We start from the raw sequence: 19,864 nt of genomic DNA, 5'->3' as shown, positions 1-19,864 counted from the left end.
CTCAGAACTCATCCCGTCCCCACAGAGAATGCAGAAGATGAAATCTCTTGAGGACACCTTAAAGAGGAGTTTATCGCTTTTCCCGACTCTGGTAGGTTACAGTGTTGTGGAAAACATAGTTTTGAGGCTTCTGTTGGTCAAGAGAGGAGCGGTGCAGAAGGCGTCCGCCTAAGTGATGCATTTCTGAATTAATTTAGTCCTCGCCGCCTGGGGCTGTCAGCATCCACATCCCATCGGCAGCGTCTGCATCACATGGTGGATGATTATCTAGGGGCGAAAACAGAGATGGAGAGTTTTCCAGTCGACGATCCACTGGCTTACTGGGCCATGAGAATAGATCACTGGCCAGAACTTGACCAGTATGCTATTGAGCTGCTGGGCTACCCTGCATCCAGCGTGCTTTCCAAACGGGCATTCAGTGCTGCTGGAGGTTTTGTTACTGATCATAGAACGCGTCTGTCCACAGACTCCCTGGACCGTCTGACTTTTATCAAAATGATTCAGTCCTGGATTACCAGCAGCTATGAAGCCCCTGATGCCGATGTTGCCGATTTATTTTTGGGAGGTGGAATCTCTGCAGGACTTCTACGCTGCCTAGTGTTGCGAGTGTTGATTTCATCTGGAAGAATGTTTTTGGTGTAGGTTTCATGGGCACAATTAACACCCAAAGAAGAATTTTTCCACACCTGTTTAACAGGTACTGTTCTTATTTCCGCTGCAGCAGATGGGGCAGATAAATTTGCTGGCTATAGTCTACAGCTGGTGGTGTGCTGCTTGCAGATGTGCTGCAAGGACCTGAGACACTCTGCGCTATACCATCATCCCTGTCAGTGGAGGCTGCTGAGAGGTCATGAGGTATAGCTGGGACAGACTGAGGTGAGTAAGGAGGAGGGACAGATTTGTGCCCCTTTTGTGTGGCTTTTAGGTGCCAACAGGCTGAGTTGTGGAAGGTTAAATGCCTTGTCAAGTAATGTAGTACCCAAATGGTTGGTGTTTTTGCCACACTTGATGCGCTTGAGACAAAGTTTACAAATAGCAACAGTGCGATCGGCTGCACATTGGCGGCTAAGCTGTGGGATGTGGGCCGGGAGATAACAGCTCCACAATGTGATGAAATAGAGAGGGTGTGCTCTACTCTTCCATGATGGCTGCTTCGTTGGGGTTGTGCCTCACCCTCACTTTCCTCCTCTGCTCTATCCGGCACCCAAGTCAAGTCAGTGATCTCATCATCATCATCTCCTCCAGTCTCATTACCACTGGAGACAACTTGGCAATACACTGCGGCTGGGGGAACATGACTGCTAATTTGTGTACCAGTGTTCTTCCCTCCCTGTAGTCTCATGTTCCTGCCTTCTTCAATTTTCAGTGATTTGCACCATAGCTTGTAGACTCTATAACTTTCACAGAGACTAAATAATATCCACTAATTTGGGTTACTTTTACCAAAGAGATGTAGCAGTATAAATTTTGGCCCAAATGTATGAACAAAAATGACTTATTTGCAAAATTTTATCATAGAAAGTAAAAAAAAGTGTTTTTTTTTTCAAAATTTTCGCTCTTTTTTTCACTTGTGTCGCAAAAAATAAAAAACCCAGTGGTGATTACATACCACCAAAAGAAAGCTCTATTTGTATGAAATAAGTTATAAAAATTGTGTTTGGGTACAGTGTTGCATGACTGAGTAATTGCCATTCAAAGTGTGAGAGTGCTGAAAGCTAAAAATTGGTCTGGGCAGGAAGGGTGTATAAATGCCCTGTATTGAAGTGGTTAAACACACAGGCTTTTCTCTGCAGCCTCAGTTGCACTGGACAGTGAAAGAATGGGAAGTGCTCTGTGTTGGCTTCCTGTTCATTCACAAACTGAAACATAGTAAAGACAGTTTATTATGCTTCAGTTATGAATGAACACAGTGAGTGTGTTCAGGAATGAGCCAGTGAATTACATGTTTACTAGCCCCTTTCCCTGTTCTTTATTCTGAAACATCCCCCACAGCAGCCAGGGGGGGAGAGAAGAGGAGGGAAGCCAGCAGCACTGCGGGGGGAGGCGCAACATGGGGGGAAACATGGCCAGAAGGGAAATCAGCACTGCACGTAGTGATTAGGGTGTGCCCAGGCACACCTGGCACACCCGCTGTGCATGCCTATGACCAAGTCAGTGATGGCAAACCTTGTCACCCCAGATGTTTCGGAACTACATTTCCCATGATGCTCAACGACACTGCACAGTACAGGGGCATCATGGGAAATGTGGTTCCAAAACATCTGGGGTGCCAAGTTTTGCCATCAGTGACCTAGGTGGATGCAACGTCGGTGATCAAAGACCACCAATCGCTCGGTTCTCAGGGCTCCCTGAGCATAGAGCTGGTGACTGTCATTCATCGGCTCCCTGCTCTGCCCCCTCCCATGCTCACTGGAGCGCTGAGCTGTGGAGGGATGGGAAGAGGCCAGCCCAGGCTCTCAGTGGCCTGCTGGGAGGCTGAGCCAGGTGCTGGTCCAGGCTCCTGGGTGAATCCCCACCAAACGGTCTTCACTCCTGTGATCCACAGGAGAAGTACAGCCAAATGAGCTTTAACTGTACTTCTGCTTTAACAGGGAAGAGTTTGAATCTCTAAGATTTTTACTGCTGTGTGACTTTCCACTGGAGAGGGTCCCCCTCATTTTTTACAGCCATAAAAAAACCTCACAGCCCTAACAACCTTTCCCCGTCTCCTAAATAAGTATTTTGTCGTATCTTAGCCCAGGGTTCCCCAAACTTTTCAGTATGAGGGCCACATTATATATTTTACAAATACTTGCTGGCTGATAAAAATCATCAGAGTCCCCCCTACATCAGGGTTCACATAAGTATCCCCCTTATATCAGGGTCCCCTTTATAGTCTGTTTACATCAGAGTGCCCAATTAAATCAGGGTCCTCATCAGAGTTCCTCCTTACACCATGGTCCCCAGTCAGAGCCTCCCTTAAATCCGGGTCCCCATCAGAGTCCACTCTTACTCAAGGTCCCCATCTGAGTTCCACCTTACATTAGAGTCTCCTTTACCACTGTAAGGCTTACAGCCTGGCTGTGGACGCAAGACAGGAGCTGGGAGGCGGAGCAGTTCTGGATGAATGAAGGTACGCACGTACTCCTGTGAATGCTAGGACAAGCACATTGATGCCTTATTTATTTTGTATGCAGGATGCTCCATCAGCCACAAACTGAGGAAGGACTGTGGATATCCCAATATCAGCTCTGAGGACTGTCACTCCAAGGGCTGCTGTTACGATCCCAGCGTTGCCGGGACCGTCAGGTGCTTCTACAAAGACAAGTAATTCCAGAATGGTAAAATTTATTAAATATTTGTAAAAAAAAGTATACCTGTACATACAGTATCTCACAAAAGTGAGTACACCCCTCACATTTTTGTAAATATTTTATTATATATTTTCATGTGACAACACTGAAGAAATGACACTTTGCTACAATGTAAAGTAGTGAGTGTACAGCTCGTATAACAGTGTAAATTTGCTGTCCCCTCAAAATAACTCAACACACAGCCATTAATGTCTAAACTGCTGGCAAAAAAAGTGAGTACACCCCTAAGTGAAAATGTCCAAATTGTGCCCAAAGTGTCAATATTTTGTGTGACCACATAACAACCCCAAACACACCTCCAAGATGACCACTGCCTTGCTAAAGAAGCTGAAGGTAAAGGTGATGATGGACTGGCCAAGCATGTCTCCAGACCTAAACCCTATTGAGCAATTATTATTGAGCATTATTTTCCAGCACTGCCTTAACCCTCTTGTGCATGGAGTTCACCAGAGCTTCACAGGTTGCCACTGGAGTCCTCTTCCACTCCTAAATGACGACATCACAAAGCTGATGGATGTTAGAGACCTTGTGCTCCTCCACCTTCTGTTTGAGGATGCCCCACAGATGCTCAATAGGGTTTAGGTCTGGAGACATGCTTGGCCAGTCCATCACCTTTACCCTCAGCTTCTTTAGCAAGGCAGTGGCGGTGTGTTTGGGGGTTGTTATCATGTTGGAAACTGCCCTGTGGCTCAGTCTCCGAAGGGAAGGGATCATGCACCGCTTCAGTATGTCACAGTACATGTTGGCATTCATGGTTCCCTCAATGAACTGTAGCTCCCCAGTGTTGGCAGCACTCATGCAGCCCCAGACCATGACACTCCCACCACCATGCTTGACCGTAGGCAAGACACACTTGTCTTTGTACTCCTCACCTGGTTGCCGTCACACATGCTTGTCACCATCTAAACCAAATACGTTTATCGTGGTCTCATCAGACCACAGGACATGGTTCCAGTTATTCATGTCCTTAGTCTTCAGAAAACTGTTTGCGGGCTTTCTTATGCATCATCTTTAGAAGAGGCTTCCTTCTGGGGTGACAGCCATGTAAACCAATTTGATGCAGTGTGCGTTGTATGGTCTAAGCACTGACAGGCTGACCCCACACCCCTTCAACCTCTGCAGCAATGCTGGCAGCACTCATACCTCTATTTCCCAAAAAACAATCTCTGGATATGAGGCCTTCTTTGGTCGACATGGTGAGGCCTGTTCTGAGTGGAACCTGTCCTGTTAAACTGCTGTATGGTCTTGGCCACCGTGCTGCAGCTTGGTTTCAGGGTCTTGGCAATCTTCTTATAGGCCATCTTAACCACTTCACACAAATCGCCGTACCCATATGTCGGTACTTTGATGCTAAATACCGGGGTTATGGCAGCAACTAGCTGCCATAACCCCGGTATTTTCGGGAATGGTATGCGTTTCTCTTTAAGATAAAAGTGAGATCACTTTTATCGGTGACGGGAGAGGTGCCCACCCCCCTTCCGCCATGATCCAGCCATCTCCGCTGCTTACCAGAGCCGTCGGTAGCGGTGGAGACGATCGATCCCCTCACTGCCTGGATGCAGGGATGCAGTGAGGGGAAGATGGCCCCCGCTCGGCTCCATAGCATTGAAGGGCAGAAGCCACATCAAACGTCACTTCCGCCCAATGCTCTTAAAGGAGAATATAACTTTTTTCAAATGAAATTTTTTTTATTCTTTTTTTTTTTATTGCATTTTAGTGTAAATATGAGATCTGAGGTCTTTTTAACCCACTATTTAAGAGGTCCTGTCATGCTTTTTTTCTATTACAAGGGATGTTTACATTACTTGCAATAGGAATAAAAGTGATCAAAATTTTTTTTTTAAAAGACAGTGTCAAAATAAAAAGTAAAAAAAAAACAAAAAAAATGTATAGCGTTCCGACAAGCTCGCACGCAGAAGCAAACACATACGTGAGTAGCTCCCACATATGAAAACGGTGTTCAAACCATACATGTGAGATATCACTGTGATTGTTAGAGTGAGAGCAATAATTCTAGACCTTCTCTGTAGCTCAAAACTGGTAACCTGTAGAAATTTTTAAACGTTGCCTATGGAGATTTTTTAAGGGTAAAAGTTTGACGCCATTCCACGAGCGGGCGCAATTTTGAAGGGTGACATGTTGGGTATTAATTTACTCGGCGTAACATGAAAAAAAAATGGGCTAACTTTACTGCTGTCCTATTTTTGTAAGACCGCTGCGCAAATACGGTGTGACAGAAAGTATTGCAAAAACCGCCATTTTATTCTCTAAGGTGTTAGAAAGAAAAATATAATGTTTGGGGGTTCTAAGTCATTTTCGAGAAAAAAAAAACAGATTTTTACTTGTAAACACTGAGTCTAAAAAATAGGCTCGGTCCTTAAGTGGTTAATGTAGAACAACGATTCTTTTTTTCAGATCCTCAGAGAGTTCTTTGCCATAAGGTGCCATGTTTTGGGCACCAGTTCTCAAAAAGGATATCGGGGAACTGGAGAAAGTGCAGAGAAGGGCAACCAAACTGATAAGAATGATGGAGGAGCTCAGCTATGAGGAAAGATTAGAGGAACTGAATTTATTCTCTCTTGAGAAGAGGAGATTAATATGATCACCATGTATAAATATATAAGGGGTCCATATAGTGAACTTGGTGTTGTGTTATTCACTTTAAGGTCATCACAGAGACCAAGGGGGCACTCTCTATGCCTAGAGAAAAAGAGATTTCATCTCCAAATACGGAAAGGCTTCTTTACAGTAATGCCCTGTACACACGGTCGGACATTGATCGGACATTCCGACAACAAAATCCATCGTTTTTTTCCGACGGATGTTGGCTCAAACTTGTCTTGCATACACACGATCGCACAAAGTTGTCAGAAAATCCGATCGTTCTGAACACGGTGTCGGAAATTCCAATGGAAAAAGTCAGATGGAGCCCACACACGGTCGAAATTTCCGGCAACATGCTCCGATCGCACATATTCCGTCGTAAAGTCCGACCGTGTGTACAGGGCATAAGAGCTGTGGAAATGTGGACTCCCTCCAGAGGTGGTTCTGGCCAGCTCAGTAGATTGCTTTAAGAAAGACCTGGATTCTTTCCTAAATGTACAGAATATAACTGGGTACTGATATTGATAGGTAAAGTTGATCCAGGGAAAATCCGATGGGGGTTTTTCGCCTTCCTCTGGATCAACTGAGGGTATAGGATTGTGTATATGGGATTGTATGATATTATTTTTTATTTATTTATTTTTATGGTTGAACTAGATGGACTTGTGTCTTTTTTCAACCTGACTAACTATGCAACTATGTTGACCTTCCAGTGACCAGTATGAGAGAGTGAGAGCGATAACACCAAATTTAACATACCTGGTCCCCATTCACACCTGAGACCTTGTAACACTAACGGGTCACATGACACCGGGGAGGGCAAATGGCTAATTGGGCCCAATGTGGACATTTTCACTTAGGGGTGTACTCACTTTTGTTGCCAGTGGTTTAGACATTAATGGCTGTGTGTTGTGTTATTTTGAGGGGACAGCAAATTTACACTGTTATACAAGCTGTACACTCACTACTTTACATTGTAGCAAAGTGTCATTTCTTCAGTGTTGTCACATGAAAAGATAGAATAAAATATTTACATAAATGTGAGGGGTGTACTAACTTTTGTGAGATACTGTACATTCGTCATCTGTTTGATTGAAGCTGAAGTCTAGGCAAAAATTAAAAACAAATTGAAAATCAATGCAGCTCTGTAATCATAATCCTCTATACAGCAGAGCTTAGAGCCTTAAATGGAAGAAGCAGTACAAGGAGCCAATCAGTTCATGTGCTAAAAAGAAACATGAGCTGATAGGAGGAGAGAGCAGAGTGACAGATAGGTGAGCTCATCACTGTGCTGCTTCTTGTTTCACTGTCCAGTCACAAGCTGAGGGGGGTTCATGACTGAGTTTAAAATAAGTAGCTTTAATTATGCTGGCTGGCAGACTATAACACTAGATGAATATTGAAACTTTATATCAAGTTATTAGCTTGAACTGGCCTACAGCCAGGAATAGAGTTCACATAGAACTGCACAAGGGTCATCACACAAATTACAATCTGACCATGCAATCCTTGTACAGTCAATTTAAGATTTACCAAAACTCTGTAATATGAGCCCAATCTAACTCATCTAACCTACCTAGCCTCTTACCAGATCACCATGACCATTGTGGTTACCAATGGTCATTCAGAGCATCAAGGGTTAAAATATCCAGCTGGTTTGTGTGTCTGCCCTGGCAATGCGAGGTGGCCACAGTTCTCAAAAATAAAACATAAACAGCAGTCCCATAGTGTAAAATCATCAGGTTAACTTTATTTAAAACAAATAAAAAATGCACCCACATTGACCAAATGAGCGACTGGCATTAAGGTATGAATCAAAGATTCAGCATGCCTATGGGCTAAGCAGTATGAATCTGGCCACTAATCAAACATGCTTCATGACGTCACTGGCGTAGGCCCCACCCTACACGTTTCTTCATAGATGATGTCGTCAGGACTGAACCTGCCTGGTGAACTAAAGAATTGCTGGGGGGGGGGGGGAGCTTCAGGAGTCAGACCAATGCAGGAATCACTGCTTCCAGGCAGCAAGGTACCATGGGATATGTAGTCCTTAGAAATGGAGAAGCTGCAAAGCATGCAGGGAAACAGATGATGTGCAGACAGGCAGCACTCACAACATGAAAGGAGATTTTTCAAGTGAGCTTATATTGAATTGTCAAATATAAGTATTGTTTGTATTGTCATTACAATGCTGATATTATAAAATGAAAGTGTAAGCTGTGATCATAGAACTCTTTAAGTAGTGACAAAGTTATTTCCAATTACCAGACCCATATCAGGAATGTAACAATTGCTCTGCTCCACAGGGAGGTCCATAAGGGGTGTACATGAGTAAGAGTGGAAAATATATTTTTTGGCTTCCTTTCATTGGTGGTCATCCGAGGGTAGGGGGCGACGACAACATCACAATTTCCTGGTGGTCTAGAATGACAGGAAGTGAATCATTGTGAAGAGAACTGGCAGGATCATTATGTATTTGGTTTGGTTTTAGATCATGCATTGATAAACAGATAGATATATTATAATCACTTATAACTTTACATGCACTTTAAGCACATACACGATACATAATGATTACACAATGCAACAATTAACATGTTTACTTTTTACATTTTCTGCAGGTAATCGCCATTACGACCTTCATCAGCATTTAAATTTACTGCATTGGATTTGATTTTTGTTTCAGAAAAATTAATCTTATCTTCAATTCACTCATTGTATCTACAATTTACTTAATAAAAAAAAAAATAAAGAAAACCTTTTGAAAGCATATTAGCGTTATATATGGTGTAAATATTTATTGAGGGATTTCTGGGCACCGTGGGCCACTATTGGAGGTTGGAGGGCACTATGGGAGATGGAATGCACTGTGGGAGGTTAAGGGATCCGCAGCTGGCTGGAGGCTCAGGAGAGGGGTGGCTGCGGCCTGGCAGTCTACCACAGCCTATTAGTTGAGAGCCACTGGTATAGGGTATGGTCAGCCTTAGATTTACCAAAACAATGTAATATAAAGACAAGCATAAATAATCCATTTATATAGTATCAAATCAAACAGGCTCTCCCGCTACATAGTTAATGCTAGATCAAAAGGAGATTGTAAAATTAGATTGTATAGTGTAAGGTCAGTCTTAGAGGGGATTTCCCCTTTTGTTGTAGAGAATTTGTTAATGACTTACTCATACCTCCCAACTTTTGAACTTCAGAATGAGGGACACTTCAGAGAGGAAGTGTCACTACGCACACCGCGGCAAAAATTAGTGTGGAATGATTAAGAGTGGGAGGGGCGTATGGGGCGTGGTTAAACAAAACCCGGGCTTCCTGCTTTGATTGCTGTGCCACAAGCAAGAGTCTCACAAACACAAACCCCAGCACAATCGTTTGAAAACAAAAGAATAAAAAACTTCCATTACAAATGGTTTTGCACACACTGTTGAAGAGTGTGTTACACAAAGTGTGGAAGGATTCAGGAGTGCATTACATACAGAGTGCAGGGTTCAGGAGTGCATTACGCACAGAGTGTGGGGTTCAGGAGTGTGTTACGTACAGAGAGTAAGGTTCATGAGTGTGTTAAATACAGAGTGCGGAGTTCAGGAGTATGTTACGTACAGAGTGCAAGGTTCAGGAGTGTGTTACGTACAGAGTGCAAGGTTCAGCAGTGTGTTACGTACAGAGTGCAAGGATCAGGAGTGTGTTACCTAAAGGGTGCAGAGTTCAGGAGTGTGTTACGTACAGAGTACAGAGTTCAGGAGTGCATTACGTACAGAGTGTGATGTTCAGGAGTGTGTTATGTACAGAGTGTGGGGTTCAGGAGTGCATTACGTACAGAGTGCAAGGTTCAGGAGTGTGTTACGTATAAAGTGCAGAGTTCAAGAGTGCATTACGTACAGAGTGCAGAATTCAGGAGTGCCTTACGTACAGAGTGCAAGGTTCATGAGTGTGTTAAGTACAGAGTGCAGAGTTCAGGAGTGTGTTACGTACAGAGTGCAAGGTTCAGGAGTGTGTTACGTATAGAGTGCAAGGTTCAGGAGTGTTTTACGTACAGAGTGCAAGGTTCAGGAGTGTACCTACAGAGTGCAGAGTTCAGGAGTGTGTTATGTACAGAGTGCAGAGTTCAGGAGTGCATTACGCACAGAGTGTGAGGTTCAGGAGTGCATTACATACAGAGTGCAAGGTTCAGGAATGTGTTACATACAAAGTGCAGCGTTCAGGAGTGCATTACGTACAGAATGCAGAATTCAGGAATGCATTACATACAGAGTGCAGAGTTCAGGAGTGCCTTACGTACAGAGTGTGAGGTTCAGGAGTGCATTACAGAGTGCAAGGTTCAGGAATGCGTTTTGTACAGAGTGTGAGGTTCAGGAGTGCATTACGTACATACAGTCCTTTGTTATTCTATGCATACAGGAACTTCTAATTTATCTGTAACTCAGGATATGCTGGCAGTTGTAGTCCCCCTGACATTATGGTCATGGTGGCAGTTGTAGTCCCCCTGTCATGGTCATGCTGGTAGTTGTAGTCCCCCTGTCAGTTGGGCATGCTGGTAGTTGTAGTCCCCCTGTCATGGTCATGCTGGCAGTTGTAGTCCCCCTGTCATGGTCATGCTGGTAGTTGTAGCCACTCACCCTCTGCAGCTCCCTCTCGATCTCCCCGGTGACGATAGGCCCCCTCACAGTGTACTCCACTGCCAGCACCTGGGGTGCAAAGACTGCAGTGCAGGGTGAGAATCCGGCTCTGCACCATGAGCGCCTCCACCACCACACTACTCTTGGCCCTCCTGGGGGCCCCAGCATGCATCCTCTTTAGCCCTGCCAAGGAGCACTGACCTCACCAGACCCTCGTGTCACCGGGAGACCATGGTCGGAGATGGGAGGAGAAGCAGAGTTCCCTTCTGTGGTGGGTGGGTTCAGGGAGGGGCAGGGTGGCATTTTGTTTGTGGGAAGTCAGAAGGCTGTTTGTTTGAGCACGGGTTGCCTGACAAAGGGGGCAGGACACCTGAAACTCATATTGGCTGCCCATCCCCGACATCAGAGGCAGAATTTGGCAGCTATAATGTCTCTCATTGCGGCCGGCCGTACCCCAGCCGGCTTTCCCACCAATCCCTGGCTGAGCTAGATGTACTTCACACTGCTGCAGGTCTTGCTCTGCTGTTACCATATAATGGAGTAATGCGGGACAAAGCCCTGTACTCCGGGACTGCAGGGCAAAGGTGAAAATGCGGGACAGTCCTGCCCAATCTGGGGCTGTTGGTAGGTATGCTTACTAAATTAATTGATTCACCCAATAAATCAAAGTTTACCATCAATTATCCAATGATGTGAAAAGTAAATTAGGTGTGTCAGGACAAGCCTAATCACTGGATTAGCTCCCAGCACAGCTAGAAAACTGACCAAACTGTGCTCTCATGCCTAGTGTGCTTAGTTTATAGGAAAGCAAAGGGACTGCCAGGAACACCAGGTATTTTACACAAAGGAAGCACTACAAAGAGAACAGGATACTTTTTCATATGAGTACATGGTACAGGAAGCACATATCAGGAATGCAAAATGTTGGATTTACAGTACATATTCTTTAAGTATTTATGGGCTTCTGTTTTAAATGCCTTAGCAAAATCTAGATACACTATGTGCATAGGCCTTCCGCAATCAAAATTAAAGTTCATCTCTTAATGGAATGTTAAAAGGTTGCTCTGGCAAGAACGGTTTTTCACAAATCCATGTTGGTTACTACTAATGATACCACTAAACTATAATTCCTTCTGATAGTTTACATACTATTGATGTAAGGGTTGATCTGTAGTTTCCGGGTTACATATCTCTGCCCTTTTTTGAATATTGGAACCTCATTTTGTATTTTGCTAATCAGGCGGTATCATTCCAGTCACTAAGCTGTCCTTAAAAGAGAAGTAAAGGTTTTTTTTTCCTCTCCATCATACTTGCCTAGGTGGATGCAGCATCGGTCCAATGCTGCATCTGTCCCCTGGTGCCTCTGCATTGAGAACCGAGCGATCGAACAACGCCGATCGCTCAGTTTTCACAGCTCCATGAGCAGAGAGCTGTAGACCGTCAGTCACAGCTCTCTGTTCTTCTCCCTCCTCGCTCACTGGAGCGCTGAGCTGTTGAGGGGGTGGAGCAACCGTCATAGGCTCTCAGTGGCTCACTGGGAGGTTGAGCAGGGTGTCAGTCCAGGCACGTGGTGGATCCCAACTCCGTGGTTGTGATGGGGCAGTGCCTGGACTGACATTGGTGACGTCAGCAGAAAGTGGACTTCAGCCCTCTGCTGAAAACGGGTCACAGGACTGCAAAACGAACTGCACTCCTGTGATCCACAGGAAAAGTACAGCCAAACGCGCTTCTGCTTTAAAGATGAAGAATAATGGTCTTGCTATAACAGCCGTCCGGAGCTGGTGATTTTTTCTCATTTTCTAGTCTTTGTTTATACACTGGTCTCTCTCAGCTGCGAGGGTACATTTTAATATAAATATAATGATTTTAGCATGACTGTCTTGTTAATTAACCACTTACCGCCCGCCATATAGCAATATGATGGCCGCAAAGTGGTTTCATTATCCTGACTGTACATCATATGATGTCATATCGAGTGCGCGTGGGGGCGCGCAGCGTGGCGATTGGTGGTGTGGTGTCTCAGTCTGACACACCGCATCACTAATCTCAGTAAAGAGCCTATGACATATGTGTCCAATCACAGCTGATCACATCGTAATCAGGAAGTGCCGTTTATTGGCTTTTCCTCTATTCGCACTGACAAGCCGATCGACTGCTCTCCTGACGGGGGGGGGGGGGGTCTGCGCTGATAATCAGTGCATTGATTATCTCTGCAGACCCACCAAGGATGCCCACTAGAGTCCACCAGGGATGCCCACCCATGACTACCAGGGATGCCAATCAGTGCCCATTAGAGATGCCAATCAGTGCCCTTTAAAGATGCCAATCAATGCCCGTCAATAATGCCTGCCAGTGCCTCCTCATCAATGCTGCCTATCAGTGCCCATCAGTGCCACCCATCAGTGCCCATCAGTGCAATCTTTCACTGCCCATCAGTGCCGCCTATCAATGCCCATCAATGCTGCATATTAGTGCCACCTATCAGTGCCCATCAGTGCTGCCTTATCAGTGCCCATCAGTGAAGGAGAAAACTTACTGATTTACTAAATTTTATAACAAAAACAAAGAAACCCCCCCCCCCCCAAATTTTCAGGCTTTTTTTATTTGTTTAGCAAAAAAAAAAAAAAACAAGCCCAGTGGTGATCAAATTCTACCAAAAGAAAGCTTTTGTCATGTCAAATGTGACAACTCTGAAAGCTGAAAATTGGCCTGGGCAGGAAGTGGGGGGAGGGGGGGGGAGTGTCCTGTATTGGTGGTTAAACTTTCTTTTCATTCGTTTAAACTGAGGAGAAGAATGTATTTATTAGAGTTACCATCTCCCTGCCGCTCGTGACCAACTTTCCCTGATCATCTTTCATGAAGCCAATACATTCTGACCTCACATTTTTACTATTAATATATTTGAAAAACTTGTCTAGATATTTTTTTTTACTCTCCTCCGCAATGTCTATCTACTTTCATTGCCTTGATCATGCTCTTGCACTTCTCATTGCATTCTTCGTAGTTTTGAAATGCCTTATGGAACTTTTTTTTTCATTAATATGCTTTTTTAAATTAGTATTTAGCCACCCAGGTTTAACTTTTGTTCTTTTAAATTTGTTGAGAAAAGTGTGAAGCGGTAAGGCAAACACTGTGCTATAACAAAGAAAATTATTTGTTGAAAATAATAAATAACTAAGCAGCTACCATCAAAAAGTCCAGTATGAAACCTCCCTAATAGAGTGCAATGTCAAAAAGATGCAGCGCTAATTAAAACAACCTCAAAATTATATAAATATGAATATATATATAAAAAAGGAAAATGTCAAAATAAAAAAAGAAAAAAGTGACAAAAAGAAAAACTAAAGCAAGGTCAGTATAAAAAACAGGGGTCAGGAGTGTGTAATGCACAGAGCACAGGGGTCAGGAGTGCATAATGCACAGAGCACAGGGGTCAGGAGTGTATAATGCACAGAGCACAGGGGTCAGGAGTGTATAATGCACAGAGCACAGGGGTCAGGAGTGTATAATGCACAGAGCACAGGGGTCAGGAGTGTATAATGCACAGAGCACAGGGGTCAGGAGTGTATAATGCACAGAGCACAGGGGTCAGGAGTGTATAATGCACAGAGCACAGGGGTCAGGAGTGTATAATGCACAGAGCACAGGGGTCAGGAGTGTATAATGCACAGAGCACAGGGGTCAGGAGTGTATAATGTACAGAGCACAGGGGTCAGGAGTGTATAATGCACAGAGCACAGGGGTCAGGAGTGTATAATGCACAGAGCACAGGGGTCAGGAGTGTATAATGCAAAAGGCACAGAGGTCAGAAGTGTGTAGTGCACAGAGGGCAGGGATCAGGAGTGTGCAATGCACAGAGCACAGGGGTCAGACGTGCATAATGCATAGAGCACAAGGATCAAGAGTGGAAAATGCATAGAGCACATGGGGTCAGGAGTGTGTATTGCACAGGGCACAGAGATAAGGTGTGGGTAATATACTGAGTGCAGGGGTCAGGAGTGTTTAATGCATAGAGTGCAGGATCACCAAGTAATTTAATGAAGGCTGCAGATTTAAAACTAGTTTGAACAACTTCTTAAATTACAATAACATGTTTCAAGCTTATCTGAGATTTTAGTGATTGGGTTTAGATGCACTTTAAGTCTTTAATTGATTTAGATTGAGGCATGCTACAGTTGTTATTGTTCAGTTAGGTGTAGTTTCTCCGGTGATCACAGTGTGGTGCTAGAAGATCAGGTAGAATGTAGAAAAGGGAAAACTGCAATACAGTACAGTATAGATATCACAAGCTTCTATTTGTAGAAGCCTCATAAGACGACTCTTGTATACCTCCCAACTTTTTGAGATGGGAACGAGGGGCACTTATTAGGAAAAATTTGTAGGCATAGAACACACACCTTGCCACGCCCCCTTAAAGGTGAATTATGCAAAAAGAATATTAGTTAAACCCACAAGTGCTTTTTTTTTTTTTTTTTTTTTTTTTTTTTTTTACCACTACTTTTCCTTTATTTTGGCTTTTGAAATTTACAAATGCAGCAATTTAGTGTTGGATGAAAGGTTTAGCACTGGGAAACAATTTTTGAAAAATAGGAAGTGCATTTTTGTATACAACTATATAGATCAGACCAAAATGAGGGACAAATGAGGAGGAACGAGGGACAGAGGGACATTGTTCCAAATCAGGGACCGTCCCTCGAAATCAGGGACAGTTGGGAGCTATGCTATTGCTAAAATATACTTTGTTAAACTAAGAGGGCTGGTTCCTTGAAAATATGCTATTTTTGTATGCAGCCCCTTAAAGGTCCACATACACCTTTTCAGCAGTACTGTAATGGTATTTTCCCCTGATTTATTAAAATATATCACAATAGGCTCTCACAGCATCATTTATGTGAAAAGCTTAAAGGGGTTGTAAACCTTCATGGTTTTTCACCTCAACGCATTCTAAGCCTTGCGGTGAAAAACCTCTTGCAGTGCAGCAGCCCCCCAGTGCCCCCGTTTTACTTACTTGAACCCTCTTTTTCTCGTGCCAGGGATGAGCACGCCAGCTCTAGCCGGTGTCTCGTGTCCTGATTGGATAGATTGATAGCAGCGCAGCCATTGGCTCCCACTGCTGTCAATCAAATCCAATGACGCGGGCGCTGGGGGGGTGGGGCCGAGTCCAGCATTCATGTCTATGGACACAAATGCTGGACTCGGGAGTGCACCCGCAAGGTAACCCCCTCAGGGAAGCGCTTCTCCTAGGGGATTATCTGATGTGGGGAGGAGCCGCGAGAGCCGCCGGGGGACCCCAGAAGAGGAGGATTGGGGCCACTCTGTGCAAAATGAGCTGCACAGTGAAGTTAAGTATGATATGTTAGTTATTTTAAATTTTAAAAAAAAACGAACGCTTACAATCACTTTAACATTCCTTTAACATTGCTTTTTTTTTACAAACAAAACAAAGCGTCTGGGAGCTGTCATTCACAGCAAATTTAAACAGATTTTTTTTTCTCTTTGCAAATATCAGTCCTGCTGATCACACACAGCGGGAGCCCAGCGGCGGGGTACCGCGGCCTCGATGTCCACCGCCACCCGCCAATCGTTCGGTACACAGGCAGAATGGGGGTCTTCCTATGTAAACAAGGCAGATCGCTGTTCTGCCAGTAGGAAAGGTATTGATTCTGTGTCTCTGCAAAGCAGGAGCATGGATCCACGCCTTCCCCTAGTAAAATCACCTCCCCCACAGTACACAAGCACTAACAATTCACACAGTTAACCCTTTGATTGCCCCCCGATATTAACCCCTTCCCAGCCTGTGTTATTAGTACAGCATATTTTTTAACACTGTATTAGTGTCACTGACCCCCAAAAAGTGTCCAATTTGTCCACCACCGCAAAATCGCAGTCCAAATATAAGTCGCAGATCGCCGCCATTAATAGTAAATTTAAAATAAATACAAATTCCATAAGACCCCTTTCACACTGGCACCACTCTGCGTTAGTGGTAAAGCGCCGCTAGTTTGAGCGGCGCTTTACCCTCATTTTAGCTGCGCTTTTCGCCCGATAGCGAGGCGCTTTTAACCCCCGATAGCGGCCGAAGAAAGGGTTAAATGCACCCAAAAGGCGCCGCTGCCGAAGCGCTTTGCAGGCACTTCGGCAGTGTTGCCGATTCATTTTAATGGGCAGGGGCGGTGGAGGAGCGTTGTATTCACCGCTCCTAAACCGCTCCAAAGATGCTGCTTGCAGGACTTTTTCTAACATCCTACCAGCGCACCGCCCCCAGTGTGAAAGCATTATTGGGATTTTTTTTAACCAAAAATATGTAGCAGAATACACATTGGCCTAAATTAATGAAGAAATTTGATTTTTTTTTTTTACTTTTTTTTATTGGATGTGTTTTATAGCAGAAAGAAAAAAATATAGTTTTTTTTTTCAGAATTGTCTTTTTTTTGTTTATAATGCAAAAAATAAAAACCGCAGAGGTGATCAAATACCACCAAAAGAAATCTCTATTTGTGGGAAAAAAAGGACAGACATTTTATTTATTTATACAGAGTTGCAAAACCGCGCAATTGTAAGTAACGCAGTGGTAAACCTTCCGGAGGTCAGTTGTTTAAAAATTTTGAAAAAAAATTGCTGCTCCACGCCAAACTGAATTTTTACGTTTTTTTTTTTTTTTTTGCTTTGGAACATGTCCCCCGGGGCAGTGCCCAGCCCTCCATGCCCTTTTATTGACTGTCCCCTTGCCTAGTAGCCTAGAAAATGCCCATTATTGTTTATTAACCACTTCAGCTCCAGAAGGATGTAACCCCTTCATGACCAGGCCATTTTTTGCAATGAGGCACTGCGCAAATTTAACTGACAATTGCGCGGTTAATGCAACGCGGTACCCAAACGAAATGTATATCATTTTTTTTCACACAAATAGAGCTTTCTTTTGGTGGTATTTGATCACCTCTGTGGTTTTTTATACTATAAACAAAAAAAGGCCGACAATTTGGAAAAAAAACCCCACATTTTTTACTTTGTGCTATAAAACATATCCAATAAAAAAATTTAAAAAAACAAAACTCTTCATAAATTTTGGTTAAATAGTATTCTGCTACGTCTTTGGTAAAAAAAAAATCCTAATAAGTGAATATTGATTGGTTTGTGTGAAAGTTATAGCGTCTACAATCTATGGGATATATAATGGAATTTTATATATTTGTTTTTTTTAACTAGTAATGGTGGTGATCAGTGACTTATAGCCGGACGGCATGCAACCTGACAGTAACTGATTCTTTGTGGTCACTAACCGCCACTGACATCACCAGTGACATTATTACAGTGATCAATGCTAATAATATACACTGTCACTGTACTGACACTGGGCAGAAAGGGGTTAACATCTAGGGCGATCAAAGGATTAAATACACTATATTACTAAAAGTATTGGGAAGCCTGTCTTTACACGCATATGAACTTTAATGGCATCCCAGTCTTAGTCCGTAGGGTTCAATATTGAGTTGGCCCACCCTTTGCAGCTATAACAGCTTCAACTCTTCTGGGAAGGCCGTCCACAAGGTTTAGGAGTGTGTCTATGGGAATGTTTGACCATTCTTCCAGAAGAGCATTTGTGAGGTCAGGCACGGATGTTGGGCGAGAAAGCCTGGCTCACAGTCTCCGTTCAAATTCATTGAGGTCAGGATCTCTGTGCAGGCCAGTCAAGTTCCTCCACCCCAAACTCGCTCATCCATGTCTTTATGGACCTTGCTTTGTGCACTGGTCCAAATCATTTGGTGGAGGGGGGATTATGGTGTGGAGGTTGTCTTTCAGAGGTTGGGCTTGGCCCCTTAGTTCCAGTGAAGGGAACTCTTAAGGCGTCAGCATACCAAGACATTTTGGACAATTTCATGCTCCCAACTTTGTGGGAACAGTTTGGGGATGGCCCCTTCCTGTTCCAACATGACGGCGCACCAGTGCACAAAGCAAGGTCCATAAAGACATGGATGAGCGAGTTTGGGGTGGAGGAACTTGACTGGCCTGCACAGAGTCCTGACCTCAACCCGATAGAACATCTTTGGGAGGAATTAGAGCAGAGACTGTGAGCCAGGCCTTCCTGTCCAACATCAGTGCCTGACCTCACAAATGTTCTTCTGGAAGAATGGTCAAACATTCCCATAGACACACTCCTAAACCTTGTGGACAGCCTTCCCAGAAGAGGTGAAGCTGTTATAGCTGCAAAGGGTGGGCCAACTCAATATTGAACCCTACGGACTAAGACTGGGATGTCATTAAATTCATGTGCGTGTAAAGGCAGGCGTCCCAATACTTTTGGTAATATACACTGTAGTGTATGTGTCTAACAAGTGTTAATGTGGTGCTGTGTGCAGCTTTTTTTTACTGGAGATCTAGTTCTTTTAACTCCCTGAACAAACAACTAGATCCCCTGTCAGTGAACACAGCTCTGTGTTGTTTACATTCACAGAGCTGTGTTCCGTGAAGCTTAGAGCCGATCGCCGAGTGACGATGGTCAATCACTGGCTGGGATGTGGTGATCGACACGTGCTGTGACTATACATGATTCTGCACAGCCGGCCTGCACTGTCGCAGTAAATGTACAGTCCGTGGTCAGCAAGTGGTTAAAGTGATTGGAAAGCTTAGATTATTAGAAAAAACTAAAATCAAACATGTCATACTTACCTCCACTGTGCAGCTCGTTTTGCATAGAGTTGCCCCGATCCTCCTCTTCTGGGGTCTTTGACACAGATTGGCTCCTGCTGCTGTCAATTAAAATCAGTGAGCCAGTGACAGGGGGCGGGACCGAGCCACAGCTCCATGTCTAAATGGATACACAGAGTAGGAACCCATGTGCCCACATATCAAGCTGCTCGTGGGGGGCACTTGGCAGGAGGGAGGGGCCAGAAGCACCAAAGAGGGACCCAAGAAGAGGAGGATCCGGGCTGCTCTGTGCAAATCCACTGCAGAGAGCAGGTAAGTATAAGAACCCTTTTTTTTAATGATTAAAAGGTTGTCTCACCCAAAATGAATGTCCTGTAAAACAATCTACTGAGTTTAAAATAGAAAAGAAAGACAAAACATTTGTATTTACAGATAAAAAAAAAAAAAATCATAAATACGTTTTTTCTCCTTTTTTTTTATATAAGTGATCACATATCCTCTGGTCTCAGCTGCATAAGGAGCTCAGAGAGCTGGGGGGAGAGAAACAGCAGCTCACTAGTCTCCCCAGTGCACGGCTGTGCAGAGAGTGGGCATGTCAGCACAAGTCTAATCTTTGGAGAAGAGCAGGCTAAGTTTCCA

General features: G+C 44.1%; 1 protein-coding gene across 1 annotated transcript in view; it reads left to right on the top strand.

Annotated features, from left to right (window-relative positions):
• The window catches only part of LOC141129320 (uncharacterized), a 29,438-nt gene extending 20,711 nt beyond the window's left edge, over positions 1-8,727 (top strand). Inside the window, exons 5-6 of the mRNA XM_073617273.1 lie at positions 3,177-3,320; positions 8,579-8,727. Of these exons, the coding sequence (XP_073473374.1) occupies positions 3,177-3,310 (134 nt within the window). The 3' untranslated portion in view covers positions 3,311-3,320; positions 8,579-8,727. The remainder of the gene's footprint in view (positions 1-3,176; positions 3,321-8,578) is intronic.
• The last annotated feature ends 11,137 nt before the right edge of the window (positions 8,728-19,864 follow it).

This window comes from Aquarana catesbeiana, linkage group LG02, assembly GCF_042186555.1.
Source record: "Aquarana catesbeiana isolate 2022-GZ linkage group LG02, ASM4218655v1, whole genome shotgun sequence".
NCBI classification, from domain to species: Eukaryota; Metazoa; Chordata; class Amphibia; order Anura; family Ranidae; genus Aquarana; species Aquarana catesbeiana.
Note: the sequence above shows the minus strand (reverse complement) of the source record. Positions and strands in the feature narration are given on the sequence as shown.